At 39.2% G+C, this 16,371-nt stretch overlaps 1 protein-coding gene across 3 annotated transcripts in view; it reads left to right on the top strand.

The window, feature by feature from the left end:
* ncam2 (neural cell adhesion molecule 2) overlaps positions 1-14,155 on the top strand; it is a 176,581-nt gene extending 162,426 nt beyond the window's left edge. The window contains exons 16-17 of one of the 3 annotated variants that reach the window (XM_052566328.1): positions 10,521-10,725; positions 12,376-14,155. In XM_052566328.1, the coding sequence (XP_052422288.1) occupies positions 10,521-10,725; positions 12,376-12,490 (320 nt within the window). In that variant the 3' untranslated portion in view covers positions 12,491-14,155. Of the gene's footprint in view, positions 1-1,259; positions 2,828-10,517; positions 10,726-12,375 lie in introns of those variants that run through there. The other 2 variants (XM_052566327.1, XM_052566329.1) reach the window with 2 other exon arrangements.
* Positions 14,156-16,371: the final 2,216 nt, after the last annotated feature.

Raw genomic sequence — 16,371 nt, 5'->3', positions numbered from 1 at the left:
TTTAAATATATATGCAAACATGCTGGAAAAACTTGTGGAGTTTTACTTAACTTTTTGGAATGTACGTTGTTATTTTCTAACTTCCTGCCACTGTTGATCCCTGGATCTTTTGTTCATTTATTTGATAGATGTTTGGAATAGTGGATAAATGTGTAATGGTGTCGATGTAAGCATTTTACTTTGAGTGTGTGGGGTCCCAGGTTCATATCTGCTCTAATAACAATGTTTGTTTTAATGACGCAAGCAAAATTGCTGCTGTCCGTGAGTGGGTTTATATTAGGGGATGCAACTGATAAACACAAAAGTGTAGCTGTAAGCTATTTCATAAAGTGGTGAGGGCAACGTCCTCACAATGCCATCAAATACTACTATAGATAGATAGATAGATAGATAGATAGATAGATAGATAGATAGATAGATAGATAGATAGATAGATAGATAGATAGATAGATAGATAGATAGATAGATAGATAGATAGATAGATAAAGATAATACAAACAGAATATGCCTTGCAATCTGCTTTTGGGACAAAATGCCTGTCTGAACTTGTCCAATTATATATGAAAAATTCCTAGAGGCAGTGTCAGTGCATGCATGGATATACATCTGAGAGAGTGAGTGTGTGTGTGTGCTGACAGCACTGCTTCTCAGCATCTTGGATTTACCTTGTTAATTCGATGTCATTTGTATATTCTCTCCCAACTCCTCCTCATCCTTTCCTTTTTCTCTCCCTCTCCGCCTGCACCCCTTCATCCCCACTGGCCCACACTCTTATTTATAATTCTACTGTGCTTCGTCTCGTTGTTTCACTCTAAACAATCCTGCTCTCCAATTCCCACCTAATGAATTATGCAACGCATTCTGGGCCACATCGCAAATCGCTGTGCTTTTTGTTTTGCAATGAACTGCCACTAAACTTCCCTTTCTGTGTGCCTATAAATTCCCTGAAATCTTTTCAATCAAACCTTTACAACGGACACTGGTTTGGACTGCTAACTCGCTCTTTGCTTGTATGTCAACATTATTGTCACATTCACCCCTGTTTATTTCCTGACCTGCTCCCAAATAATCTGTTTATCTCATTTGCACTCTCGCAATCATCTTTTCTGTTAACCCCCTGCTATGGTGTTGTGAACAAACCGCCTTTCATTCTCTCGCGTGACCTTCTGTGTGCGTAACCACCCTGTGCTGGCTCCACGCACCTTCTGTATGTCTTTCCCTTCTCCTTCCCGTTCCCTCTCCCCTCCATCTCATTGCAGATCAGTGTTGCGAGCCCCCTCCAACCGGACGTGGACATCTCCCTGTGCAGCCCATCTATGCGGTGAACGTCTTCGGAGCTTCTCTGTCACTGTTGCTGTGCTTGTCTCTGTGTTGACATTGCTCCATCTTCACCTTGCCTGGAATGAGCCCAAAAGACTAAGCCAGGGATTTTATTTTTTTTTTTTTTGCCCCCACCAATGGCTCGCTGAGCCTCAGCCATGTTCATTGGCCCCTCTGGTGGCGTTTTTGTCCATGCTTGTGAGCTGATCTCACTATCCTGGCCACCTTCCATGCCAAAACCAAATTCTTTGTACATAAAGGTCTTGCACATGATTAACAACAAAGGAAGAGGAAAAACTGAGTGGTTAATTTGTTCTCTACCTGTAACAATAGCAGTCCGACCCTGAGTTTTATGTTTAATGAGCTCCTTTTTGCTGGTGTTTACAAAGAACAGTATAAGCCACCAGCGTGAGGGCTTTTCCATCTTCTATGCATCCACAGGCTCTTTTGTTTTGGTTTATTACGACTATGGGAAATGTCAGCAGTTGCATCGCTTGAGAGAATGCATTTAATGATGTTGCTCATACACGTACAGAGATATACAACACAGCACTCATTAAATGGAGTCAAGTAGGATTTCAAATTGATATGACTTTTAAACACTGGTATCATAAATCAAACAGGCCGACTTTCTGTAACCCGTAATATGAGAAACATAAAACAAGGTTTCTCCCTCCAAGTGAGTCAAAATATAATGCACATTAATTTTCATTCTCTGGGTACATCTCTGGCAGAGATGTTGCTGTGCTACTTTATTGTGTATTCTTAGTATTAATGAGGAACAACATGAGTAACTGGAATTGTTTGCAGTCTGTGATTTTGTGTTGAATATTCCTGCCATGAAGGAGATGTACAGTAATATATGAATACAGTGAATTAAGCTAACATTTATTGTTACATGTAATTGTACAGGACTAAAATCAGCTCTACACTACCGTTCAAGAGTTTTGGGTCAGTAAGACATTTAATAAAGGCTGCATTTATTTAATCAGAAAAAAAACTATATTTCGAAATATTAGTACAATATAAAAGTCGTCAATGTCACGTTCTTTCAGAAATCAACATAATTTTTTTTTTTTTAAGATTCTTCAGTGAATAGAATGTTTCATAATGCATTCATTTGAAATATATATATTTTTTGTAACAAATTAAATAAATGTCTTTTTGATCACCAATAAAAATCAATCAATAAAATCAATTTCTTTAAAAAATAAAAATAAATCATACTGACCTTAAAACTTTAAATGGTAGAATGGACATGCTTCACCTTTCTTGACTTTCCGGATGCAGTATTTCAATATTGATTTGATGTAGTGGTGTGCTGTAGTCAGGTACATTAAGTTTATTTGTTTTCTGTTATCAGAAATATACATTTTAAGATCCATTAAATGTGAAGTACATAACAATAGATTTCCTCATGCAAACTGTTTGAAGAAACCATTTGAATTCATGTCAAAAGTAGCATGGAAATATTTTGGCATTACTAAAATAAACCAGCTTGGTCTGATGCAATAGCTACGGCCTCTTAACTCAGATTACAAACACTAATCATGGTTTATCCTTGTACCAGTGAACCAAAGAACACTGACACATAAAGCAGTTTGTGTTCATACTTTTATTACAGTGGGTCAAATACAAATGCATTGCATTATCTGAATCCTTATCTTGCACATAATAGACTAGTACAGCAATCAAGGAAAGATTAACATACTTAATAAGTCTTTGTCAATGCTGAAGGGCTTTTTAGGAGAATTACTAATAACAACATTCCTTAATTTTAACTGAAGCAGTGAAAACAGGTATTAGTGTTTGATCTTAAGTTTGTAGAAGGTAAGATGTCAGACTTTGTCTTTTTCTCCTTTTGGAAAGGTTATTGAGCTTCTAATGAATGTAACAAATATCCTTTGGTGTAATGTGTTTGGCTGCAGTCGGTCAATACGTTTTGAAGTTCACAGCGTGGAATCACAATTAGGATTCCATAATGTTTTGCGGTTGGGAATTGCACATTTTTATCATTTTACATTGTAAAAAAGGTGAGAGGTTTTAATACTCTCATGGCATACTTGACCTAATTAAGACAATCGTAAATCAATGGAAGTCAGCTCAATGGAGACTATTAATCTTGATCTTCTCTACGTGCTGCCCTCTATATTCTCTCATTACACAGCAATAGAACATTGCATTTCATTTATGGGCATGTCATATTGTTCTCGTTAAAAGAAAAGGTCTGAAACCAAGTCCATTAAAACCCTTATTTCCTAATGTGGCTTGACTTCTTAAAAGATTAGAATGGCTCTTTGTTGACCGTTCCAGCTGGAAAAGATTCCAACAAATGAAAATGGACCTGTTGTTTTACTGCTGTCCATTAGAGCTTATCACACCGACCATAAATACGCTTTTTTTTACTTCAAGAAAAGAAATAAGCTAAGTCCAACCAGCTAGCCAGAGTACAGCCATTCATTCTAAAGCCAGGTGTGTGACGTTATAAATCAGAAGGTATCAGACATTTCCTTAAATAACACAAGCAACAATGTGTCTCCAATATATATATATATATATATATATCTTTCAAAAAAAAATATGAAACCGCATGAGGGTGAGCACATGATGTCATTGGTGTATAAAAATGATGTTAAAATAAAATTAAAGAAAAATGTTAATTGAAACATACAGACCAGCAATGAGCAGCAAAATTATTTCACAGCCTCCATTTGAATGTGAAATTCATGATGACATTAATTTGGAGTTATGTTGAGTTCGTACATAACCAACTAATGAAATTGTTACTGTAATGTTAATTTTCATTGATAGACTACAAGCGTTATAGAGAATTCTATTAAAAGTATGAAAAGTGACATCTAATTGGTGCCACTTGACACCCATTTCATTCGTTCTGACCCATCAGTCCAACCTCATACTGCGCAAAGACATCTTTGCACTGATAATGGCTATCCTGAAGGCAGTCGGTCTATTAATCGTTTAACGGCTAGCGGGTCCCTTCTGTTCGTCAAGCATAGCGTCTTAATGGGCGTCAGAGTCTTTAAACCATCATTATGGAGTCATGCTTGGCTTGTGTCCTCTGTGTAGGTAGTGTAGGGGTTGCTGGACCAGCATAGGGTAAGGAGAGGAGGAGGGGAGTCTTAAACTCGAGACCTTTTCCATAATGGCCAAAGCTTTAAATTACCTCAGGACTCCAGAAGGAAGCCTTTCAGCCTGAAGATAAGAAAACTCTCTCATTTTATGGAGTGCTCTTTGGGTTTTATGGGATGATTAGTAAAAAAGGAACAAACTGTCATTGATGAGCTCAATTTTTTCACTTAATACAACCCATAAAGTTATAAAAGTGTCATTTTAGGTGGGCTAGGTGGATACTTTGGCCATTTAATTATTTTTTTTTCACATCACAATACATTTGTGTTGGCGCCGATACAGGATGGCTGCCTCCGTGACGAGCTCCGCATATGTTTTTGTGTTTTTGTTAGTTTGTCCTGTCTTTAGTTATATTCCTGCCATCAGTTTCACCAGGGAAGAACTGCTGAACATTCGGCAGAACGCACCACAAGATGTTTTACCGGATTTCAATTATTCAGATGTTTTAGTGAACGTTGTTATCGGAGGAGCGGCGGCACTGATCAAGCGCTTCAGGACGCGCAGACGGGGGAAGCGAGCGGGAGCGCTCGTCAGACTCAGGAAGCGCGGATTTCGAACGCCGTTGCCTAGCATCCATCTGGCAAATCTCCGCTCTCTACCCAACAAAACGGACGAACTCCTTCTGCTCTCTCGGACAAATAAGGATTTCACACACTCTGCTGCTCTGTGTTTCACGGAAACCTGGCTGAATGACACCATACCGGACAGCGCGCTCCATCTGCCGGGATTTCAGCTGTTTAGAGCGGATCGTGAATCAGAATCCACTGGGAAATCGCGCGGCGGCGGGACATGCTTTTACATCAATGAACGGTGGTGTACAGATGTAACTGTGTTAAAGAAGACGTGCTGCTCAAATCTCGAAACACTCTTCATTAACTGCAAGCCGTTCTATTCGCCGCGGGAGTTTCACTCGTTCATTCTGGTCAGTGTTTACATCCATCCTCAAGCGCATGTGAGCTCAGCTTTACAGAAACTCGCTGATCAGATCACAGAGACAGAACAACAACACCCGGACTCTGTTTTAATCATTCTCGGGGACTTTAATAAAGCCAATCTGTCCCGTGAACTGCCAAAATACAGACAGCATGTTACATGTCCCACAAGAGACAGTAATATATTGGATCACTGTTACACCACAATAAAGGATGCATTTCACTCTGTTCCACGAGCAGCTTTGGGACGTTCTGATCACCTTCTGGTTCATCTTATACCGTCCTACAGGCAGAAACTAAAATCAGCTAAACCTGTATCAAGGACTGTAAAAAGATGGACTAATGAAGCAGAGCAGGATTTACAATCTTGTTTTGACCTCACTGATTGGAGTGTTTTTGAAGCTGCTGCCACCGATCTGGATGAACTCACAGAGACCGTAACATCATATATCAGTTTCTGTGAGGATATGTGTATTCCTACAAAGACTCAACTAATTTACAATAATGACAAACCGTGGTTCAGTGCAAAACTCAGACAGCTCCGTCAGGCCAAAGAAGATGCTTACGTGAAGGGGGACAATGTCTTGTATAAACAGGCTAAATACACATTGGAAAAGGAGATCAAAGTGGCAAAGAGGAATTATTCTGAAAAAATAAGGACTCAGTTCACTTCCAACGACTCCGCATCAGTGTGGAAAAGTCTAAAGAAGATCACCAATTACAAGACACCACCCCCCAGCACCGTAGAGAATCAACGACTGGCAGACGATCTGAACGAGTTTTACTGCAGGTTTGAAAGAACACCCATCACCTGCCCTGAACGCCTCCCCACACAACCATTCACACCCTTCACAACTCCTGCAACCAGCCCTGAATGCCTCTCCAAACTACCGTTCACACCATTAACAGCTCCTTCAACCCATCCTGAACACCTCTCCAATCAAGCACTCTCACCATTCTCACCTCCTGCATCCCCCCTCTCCCCCACACCTGCAATTCAGATCAGCGAGGATGCGGTGCGCCAGGTCTTCCGGAAGCAGAAAAGGAAAAAAGCACCAGGCCCAGATTGTGTTACACCAGCCTGTCTGAAATCCTGTGCTGACCAGCTGGCCCCCATCTTCACACAGATCTTCAACAGATCGCTGGAGCTGTGCGAAGTCCCTTTATGCCTCAAACGTTCCACCATCATCCCCATCCCTAAGAAACCCAAAATTACAGGACTAAATGACTACAGGCCTGTGGCTCTAACGTCTGTAGTCATGAAGTCATTTGAAAAACTGGTGCTGGCCCACCTGAAGGACATCACTGGACCCTTGCTGGATCCTCTTCAGTTTGCCTACAGAGCAAACAGGTCTGTGGACGATGCAGTAAACATTGGACTGCATTATGTTCTGCAACACCTAGACAGACCGGGGACTTATGTGAGGATCCTGTTTGTGGACTTCAGCTCGGCCTTCAACACGATCATCCCAAACCTCCTCCTGCCCAAACTAAATCAGCTCTCCGTGCCCACCTCCGTCTGTCAGTGGATCAACAGCTTCCTGACAGACAGGCAGCAGCTAGTGAGGCTGGGAAAATACACATCCAGCACCCGTACAATCAGCACCGGAGCTCCCCAGGGCTGCGTTCTCTCCCCACTGCTCTTCTCCCTGTACACCAACGATTGCACATCTAAGGACCCCTCTGTCAAGCTCCTGAAGTTTGCAGATGACACCACACTCATCGGCCTCATTCAGGACGGTGACGAGTCTGCTTACAGACAGGAGGTAAAAGAGCTGGCTGTCTGGTGCAGTCTCAACAACCTGGAGCTTAACACGCTCAAAACAGTGGAGATGATCGTGGACTTCAGGAGAAACCCCCCTGCACTCCCCCCACTCACCATCATGAACAGCCCTGTGACTGCAGTGGAGTCATTCAGGTTCCTGGGAACCACCATCTCTCAGGACCTGAAGTGGGACATTCACATTGACTCCATCGTAAAAAAGGCCCAGCAGAGGTTGTACTTTCTCCGCCAGCTGAGGAAGTTAAACCTGCCACAGGAGCTGCTGAAACAGTTCTACTCCACCATCATTGAATCCATCCTCTGCACTTCAGTAACTGTCTGGTTCAGCTCAGCTTCTAAATCTGACCTCAGAAGACTACAGAGGGTAGTCCGGACTGCTGAGCGAATCATCGGTTCAACTCTCCCATCTATTCAAGAACTGTACTTATCCAGAGTGAGAAAAAGGGCTGTCAAAATCACTCTGGACCCCTCACATCCAGCACACTCCCTCTTTGAACTGTTGCCATCTGGTCGACGCTACAGAGCACTGAGCACTAGAACGACCAGACACAGGACCAGTTTCTTCCCTCAGGCAATCCATCTTATGAACAGCTGACAATAATGGCGAACACACTACACTTTATATTTATATACACACACACTTTATTTATCTAACACACATACTTAGTATACACTTAAATTTTGCACACAATATATATGTACATACATAACTTCACTTTGTAATATACCTGCCTACAATTGTCATTTGTATATTGTCATTCACTGTCTACATATTTGTATTTTTTATTCTTTTATTATGTGTTTTATGTTCTGTCGCTGTCATTCTGTTGTACTGCGGAGCTTCTGTCACGAAAACAAATTCCTCGTATGTGTAAACATACCTGGCAATAAAGCTCATTCTGATTCTGATTCTGATTCTGATTTGGCAAAACGTGCTTGGCTGTTCATGAGGGCATCATTTCCACAGTATTTTACTATCTTAAGGAAAAGTCACACGGCACTGACTAACGGCAACAGACACGTTTGTCGGGTTTGGTCACATAAATGTTACCTCTGTCACCATATGATGCCGTTGGTCGGCACTTGGGTTCACAGCATGATTTGTTGACTCTTTGAATGTTTATGAAGGAACGCACTGTACTCTGGTGATTGTCGCCGTTGATCTCCGTCTGTCGTGAACTGGCCTTAAAGCTTCCTTATAAGATATTTACTTTATATTTGCATCTTTAGACTTCCTTTCCTCATGTGACATTTAAGTTATCATGAAATTGCATTTGAAACTCTATTTTTGTTATTTAAATTATTGCATTTTTGAGTCATGCTAAACTTAAAATGAAAGAAAAAAATGGGTGGGAATTTATTGTTTCCATCAGAAGTTGATTAAATCATGAAAAATGATTTCTATATCAAAGAGTTGAAAAAGTTGGGACTGATAATGTCAGCCCAGAAGTGAATGTCATTTCAGAATTGGAGAACATCTTATCTTATATTGGGATTAAAGATTGCCATGCATATTTTGCAGGAGTAAGCAACAATGAGTATTAACAATAAAACCAAGAACAGGTATTGTAGTAAAAGTTCTATTTTGATGTCATTTTGACTAAAAGTGGTGTAAAGACCGGTATGGAAGTGTTGCACACACCCACACACACATAGATTTCCATAGTATTTGACTATAATCTGAAACCTCCTCATAACAAATGTACTCTGGTTTAACAGAGGTCTATTTTTAAAACCCCTTCCTGTCTCCAGCTTTTATCATTTATTGGTGTTGTAAGTGCAGAGGTAAGTGTTTGAATGATTAAGCGGCGCAGCTCAAAGGCAGAGGGATATACACTACTTAAACCTTGAAGAAAGTGCATTAACAGGGTCTCACATGCTCCTGCTGCCTATACTTCAAGCTGGAAGTTTTTCCATGTAAAAGTGTTCCAAACTAGAAAACCATGGTCCTGTTTAAGCCCTACTTAGTCATGTATCGGCGTGACAGCCATTAAGCCCCACACATGATTACAAGCTTCATTACCCTGTCAGTCATCTGCTGGGATCCCACCCACAGACCTCCCTTCAGTCCAGACACAATCAATCGAGCTTGAGTTATTGCTTCTCATTGCTGAGTCTCAATCACCGTTCGTACTTAATTAATTGAGTGCGCTGAACTCCGATGCGGATGGATCACGCCCATTTGTGGAACTGCAGGATAAGTGATATTAACGAGATGCTAAATTGAGCTTCTAATGATGTCATAAATCAACAACAAATCAGCTATAGGAGCGAGGACACATTTCTCAGGGAGAGCAAGGCATAAGATGGTGAAAAACAGATGTGTTGGCTGATAAGTCAAGAGTGGAGGTGGTCATGCATCAAAAGTAAAACCATACCAGGGTCAATAAATCTGAGGTCTTTGAGAGCAGCTTGTTCATGTATGAACTGATATTCTAATACGGAGACATTTGAAAATGGTCAAAGGATCATGATGGCAATCGATCTTCCTAATCTGATGTTTGAAGGTCATAATCGTAGGTTTAAAAAGGACAATTATAAACACAATTGCTTCTGTAATGTTGATGTTGTTCGTAGAATTTGAACGATTCTGTTCTGTCATTTTTATTAGTTTTTAGTTTTCCATATATGTTGATATTTTTATTTGTTTGTTTTCTGCAAAAGTGGAAACCTGCAAATGAAGACTCAACAAATTATTATAAAAATTATTTTAACCCATAAAAAGTAATTCTGTTGATATGAACGTCTGTCTTTAGGTTGATTCATTGATAAAAAAAAAATATATATATATTTTAGCTTTTTGCTACGTATATTGAATTTGGCTTCTGTTTAGTATGCCTGTCTTCCTCCCATCTAACATGTGACACTTTTCTCACTCTGATGCCCTGTCACTGTGTCCAGATTAAACCACAGACTTCTGGGATGCTTTTGCTAATGGCAATGCTACTTTCAACAGCGTGTGTGATTGATGTGTTTAGAGCAGCAGTGTTGCCCAGAGTGTTCCTTCAAAATGGATCTTTTCTTCTGAATTGCTTCTCAGACAGCCTCATTTTCTCATGCAAAGTCTTTAGAGTTACATCACCTTAAAGATAAACTCAATGCAAGCTTAAATAACATGAGGTATCTACATTTAGTGCATCGTTGGTATAAGATTGTTGATTTACTGTATTATGTTTAATGAATGCTTTAATTGACTTACAGTCTCTTTACATCCCTTCCCTTCCAGCCATTTTATTTTTTACACAATCTAATTCTGGATTTTTATCTTTGAAATAATTGTAGATAGAGTGTTGAGGCACATCGTTGATGGTTATGTGTGCATCCTGTCTCAGCAGATTCGCTGTTCAGCGGCCTGGGCCTGGGCGCAGTGGTTGGGCTGGGGTTAGCTGGCCTGCTGCTGCTGCTCGTGCTAGTGGACGTCAGCTGCTTCTTCCTGCGCCAGTGCGGCCTGCTCATGTGCATCACCCGCAAGCTTTGCAGCAAAAAGACAGCCACAAGTGGCAAGAGCAAAGAGCTAGAGGAGGGCAAAGCTGCCTACCTGTGAGTATCCCTTCTGCATCAGTTATGCATTTAACATGCTTTTTTTATCCAAAGATATTTAAAAATAAAGCACAATACTTTTACAAGCAACAGGGCATTATTTATTTAATCTGTATCTTTTTAATTAAGTTAATTTATTTTATGACAAATTCAGCTGAAAGTTTCCTGTGACTTTAAAATGACATATAAATATAATTATTGAATGTATATTTAAGAAATATAAATATTTAAGTTAAATCATTTTCACTCAACACTAAAAAATAATTGGTGTACAAATAGTTTTTTATAATCAAGTCAAGGCACCTTTATTTATATAGTACTTTTAACAATACAGATTATATCAAAGGAGCTTTACAGTATTCAATAGGAAAATAGTGTGTAATAATGAAAAAGGAACAGTATAAAAAAAAATTCAATACAGTAATCAATGATTCAGTAGTGTCATAGTCCAGCTCCGTTCAGCATAATGAGTACCACATTATAATGCATTACTTAACGTAAAAGTAACATTAGCTTTAAACCTTACACTTGCTATAAACGTTTTTTCATCAGTTGCCAGCAAGATATACTGCAATACAAAGTCCTGAAGTAACCCAGGAAGAGACATGTGTGACAGCTGTACAGTAGCAGTTAATCAGTATTTATCTCTTTAGCATGTACGTACGTCAAAGAAGTACTTAGTGTGAAGTACTTAGTCTTATCAGTTTGTTGTTTTTGAACAAATCATTTGACTTACGCAATCCATTGTTTATTGATTGATGAGTATACTAATGTGTTTTTGCCCCGGCTAGTTTTTTTTTTTTTGACAGTTCCTGACACATTTCCTCTGTAAAATTTGTCCTTTGGTCTGCAGGTTGAATGATCTGTTTTTATGCAGTGTCAGTCTGGGTCTTTCCTAGCTGGAAAAACTTCTGTCAGGTGCACTTTGCTAAAAGTTCAAAGAGATTAAAGACTGCGATTGTCTTCAGCTCCGATAACAAGCAGCACGACTTTGATGTTCTAGCATACAGACTATTGCGTTCATCTGATATGCACTCTATACTTACCCAAAGACACCGGCCTAGACTTTAATAATGTAATTAGAGTGATGATAATCCCAGTGAACAGAGGCTCGTTCCTTTCCAGTACAATCCAATGTGATGAAGAGCCACACAGGAATCTTTGAGATAATGCACAGACACGATTGTGCATCAGTGCTCACTATGTGGCCCGAGAGGATCACACAAATAACCCATGAAAAACATACTTTTATAAACCTTGGGTGACATTAGAGTTAACTTAAAATAGACTTTTTACTTTCATAATGTGATTCCCGAGTTAAACAGAATAGAAAAAAGAATTTTGAAAGAGTATTTTCAAAAACATTCAAAATCTGTTTGTGTAGTTCAGTGCTGGGTATAAACCTGAGCCCAAGCCACCTTTTCAGGCATGTCAACGGTACAAAAAGTTCATTAAACCAACCAAACGAGCCGACCTGTGGTGACAAATGGACTCTGGTCTGCAAAAAGCACCCTCAAGTCTCAATTTTAGCCTCAGGGGACCCACAGTATCCAGTTGTTAATTGGAAATGTGTTTTTGCCGACCCTGTCAAACTGACCACTGTGCACCTGAGGTTTTATTTTTTATTTTTTTATTTTATTTTTTTTACAGGAAATTGCCACTAAAAGAGGAAAACGGCAAGGAGACGCTGAAACCAGACACAATCGAAATCAAAGTTCATGGTGACAACAGCCTGCACATGACACAGGAGGACAGTAAAGCGTAATGGAGGCCCTGCTATTCTCTAAAAGAACATGCAAAGTGAGCCACCCGGAGACCAACAGCAAGCAAACTAATGAAAATACAAGCAAGAACACGCCAACCAATTGTAAGATCCTTTGTTAGAGACTCGTCGTCGGGGTATCAGAAGAGGCCATGCGATAACTGCTTTGTGAAACATTTTTTCGGAGGTTGCTGCTCAACAAACAGGCTCCTGTTTATTTGTGCTTGTTCTTGCTTGTTTTGGGCCTTTTTTTTTTTTTTTGGTTTGTTTTTAAGTTTTTGTTTTTCAAGGCTTTGCTGTTGCTTTGTCTGATTCTTTGTTACTTGAAGAGGTTGGGTTTACGCTGTAAGCTTCATGTTTTCTCTTGCTCTCTCATTCCCCCTTTCTTTGGGATCCGGCTGTTGCACTTTTCCAGTGTAGTTGCGCAAACATCGCTTTTTAATGCAGTACGTGTAGAAATCCCTCACCTCCGTTTACGGTCCGTGTTGTAGTTTTTGGGTCACTGTTTGGGTAACGTGTTTATTTTCTAGCCTTTTTGCCACTATTTGTCACGCCCAAATGCAAAGAAATTACCGAATGCTCAGTAGCAAAGGGAGGATCAACCACACGACCTCAAACTGAGTACATGGTACATGGGTGGTCCTGGAATTGAGCGCTGACACATGCCCAACTCTATGGCTTGAACAATGAATTTCTCATTGATTCCAAGTGTTTTTGTGGATGAAAATATGTCCTTGTTTTAAACACTATCGATTCATCAAAATCAAGGGAGCATAGTTTGAGTCATCCATTCATGTCAAGATATTTTGGAAACAAAAAGAGTTCATTTCCTTTAGAAGCGTGTGAAAGTTTGTAAGTGGGTGCATCTGAGCATGGACGTGTTGTCTTTGGGGTGTTTGGATGCGTGTACTAGTGAGCATGGAATGTAGAATGAGAGTGACATGTAAAGAAAGTAGAGGTTGCCAAGTTTTACGTGAACATAAAGAAAACATTATAAATAACTATTAAAGTGCACCAATGTAAATATACTTGTTATTTCTTTGGAATGTTTCGCAAAAAACGAAAAAAAAAATATGATTCATTCCTGGTTCTGTCTTAGTTTCACACATAACTGATTATGAATTATTTTTATCAGAATTGGCTATCTTTCAAAAAATATATTGCGTACAACTGACTGAAAGATATCATGCGCTAAAGAAGGGCAGATGCCCAGGAAGCTGGGTTCAGATGCATCACAGAGATATATAGCTATAAAGTTAGCTTTTTTGGCAATCAAATCTATGCCGTTTTGGGATATTCCGAGAAAAGGCGCTTTGTTTATGTGAGAGATGAGGGGTCTGCTGGTGATCAGGATCTTAGTGTTGCAACATGGATGGGAATGGCATACTGCATAGACGCATGCTCATTTTACCAGTCAGAGTTTGAGTATTAAGTCTTGAGATCCATGTTCACTTTAGTTTGGGCCACAAATTTCTCACAAAATAGTTTTTTGCATTATTTCAGCATTGTATTTCATATACACCTGGCTCTCCACGTTCAACACAATAGAACTCTGTGGAATGTTGCCCATTTCTTTTCAGCAGTCTAAAGGGAGCACTCCATAAGCCCAACTGTACCTGTGGAATTCTTGTAATCCAGTGTAATTTTTCTTCTGTAAATAAAAGTGTCCCAATATAAAAGTTGTAAGCTTTTTGGACTCTGCTATTTTTGAGCATAGCCTGCATTTGTGTTACAAATCACTTGTCATAGTCTATGATAGCAACAAGAAGAGGCTGTGTTCCATAACCTAGCGAGCTGTCCACAGGCTGTATTTTCAGGCTTCATGATTTGCGTATCACCAAATATTGGCAGCAAAGGGTTGACATCTTTTAGCTAACTTCTAAGGCATTGCATTCATCCTTGACTGTAAAAAAGGCACAATGTACTGTATTATAATAATGAGGCCGATCAAAGAAAGCAGTATCTGCCAGTATGATCTTTTTAAAGCCTTCTTTTTATAAACTAGAATTATTTAAAGTTAGACTCCAATCAGGAATTGTAGACATTTATTCAGGGCCTGAATAAAGTGCTCTTTTCCTTTAAACCTAGCCAAAAAGCCATAGCCTATGTGTTGACTTTGAAACACAGTAGATTTTTGAATGTAGATGCATTTACAGAGTAACAAAAAAAATGAATGTTAATACATGTTCAAATTTACTGCAAATAATGTGCTGTAACTTAAAATTCAAGAATTAAAGAATTAAAAAGAAATGCAATTTATAAACTTTAGTGATGATGTGAAGTGTGAAATGAATGCATAATGTCCTGGCAGAAAATTAACAGTACATTAAACACTGTTAATGAGAGAGCCAAACACTCATTGTCAAAAAATATTGCTAAATAACACTTTATTATAAAATAAAATAAAATACATGATGTTTGTGTGATTAGGTTTTATTTGATATATTTTTATACTGTAATTTTAGCTGAAGTTTTAGTCATTTTGTTTGCTTTTGTCAATTTTATTCGGGTTTTTTTTAATGCTTCTGTTTAGGTTTAGGTTTTTTATTTTTATCTATCTATCTATCTATCTATCTATCTATCTATCTATCTATCTATCTATCGATCGATCAATCTTATTTTAGCACTTCAACAAACATATTTACATATTGGCCCAATTTTCATGTAATAGTTATACATTATTTTATTTTATTTTCGTTTTAAGTAACAAATTACCAAATTAGAATGCATATCAACATGGAAATCAAGTGTTGAACGTCCAATAAACTTTGTCTTAAGTGCTGTGATGCACTGATGAGTTGCTGCTCTGTAGAGCACCCTAAGAAAATCATTTGTGAGGGTCTGTTTCAGTTAGTATTGCCTGTGGGCATTAGACAGCAAGAATGCTCATTAGGTTTTGGAACACAGCCACTGGATCTGTGGTGTGGGGAATGAATGTAGTTGAGATTCAATGGTCCTTAAAGGTTCCTGTCCTTGTCCTGGATCCGGTGACCTGTGGAAATGGAGAACCAGAATGGCTGACCACATTTGAAAGAAACCTTCAACATTTCCTTCGGGGTTCCTGCTGTGTGCTGCACCTTGAAGTGTAAGTACTGGAGAGCAAGCACAGATTCACCCGGGCATTAGTGTCCTTGGCCTTGGCTGTCCACTGAAAACACATCGTCTGTAATCAGGGTGAACACTGTAGATAATGGCTGCCCAACTGAGAACAGTTTTAAGGGTGCAGACTGCGCTTTCCGTAATGATTCATTCAACCCTCTCAGGCTTTCCTAAATGGGTCTGATATGATAAATGAGCAGATAAAACAAAGTTCAGCCCAGAGCATCTTTAAATCCAACCAACCCTACGCAACCGTATATGTGATGTTTTATGGTTAACCTGAGAGAATTGCTTAACTTTTTTACGAGCCCCCAGGTTATACTAGTCAATTCAAAATCTAGTTCACAAATGACCCACTGGGAAACCTGGAAAAGTTGGTTCCACTGCAGGCAAGAAATAACATTTTATAGCATAAAGAAATCAGTGCCTATAGAATCTTAGAATCTCTGCCTAAATATATTGTCGTTCTGTGAATTTTAATGAGCAGAAACTATAATTTCAGTAGGAATCCATGTGATAGGGAAGTTTACGTGAGTGTATGTAGATTTCGCAAAGGGTTCAAGTTGGTTATGCAGATCTCCCATACTGAAAAGGATTGAAAGTGAAGTCTGTGTGAACTGTGCTTCATGAATTATGACACTATTAACACAATCAATGGGCATCAAAGGAGTCAAAAATCCAATAAGGAGGCCATTTGTGTGTAGAAATGTATGTTAATGTCATGTTGGAAGTTTTAACAGCAATTTTTGGCAACATGTGTATGTAGTACTTCCAGTGCTGTGAAA

The sequence above is a fragment of the Carassius gibelio genome, chromosome B9 (genome assembly GCF_023724105.1).
Source record: "Carassius gibelio isolate Cgi1373 ecotype wild population from Czech Republic chromosome B9, carGib1.2-hapl.c, whole genome shotgun sequence".
NCBI classification, from domain to species: domain Eukaryota; kingdom Metazoa; phylum Chordata; class Actinopteri; order Cypriniformes; family Cyprinidae; genus Carassius; species Carassius gibelio.
Note: the sequence above shows the minus strand (reverse complement) of the source record. Positions and strands in the feature narration are given on the sequence as shown.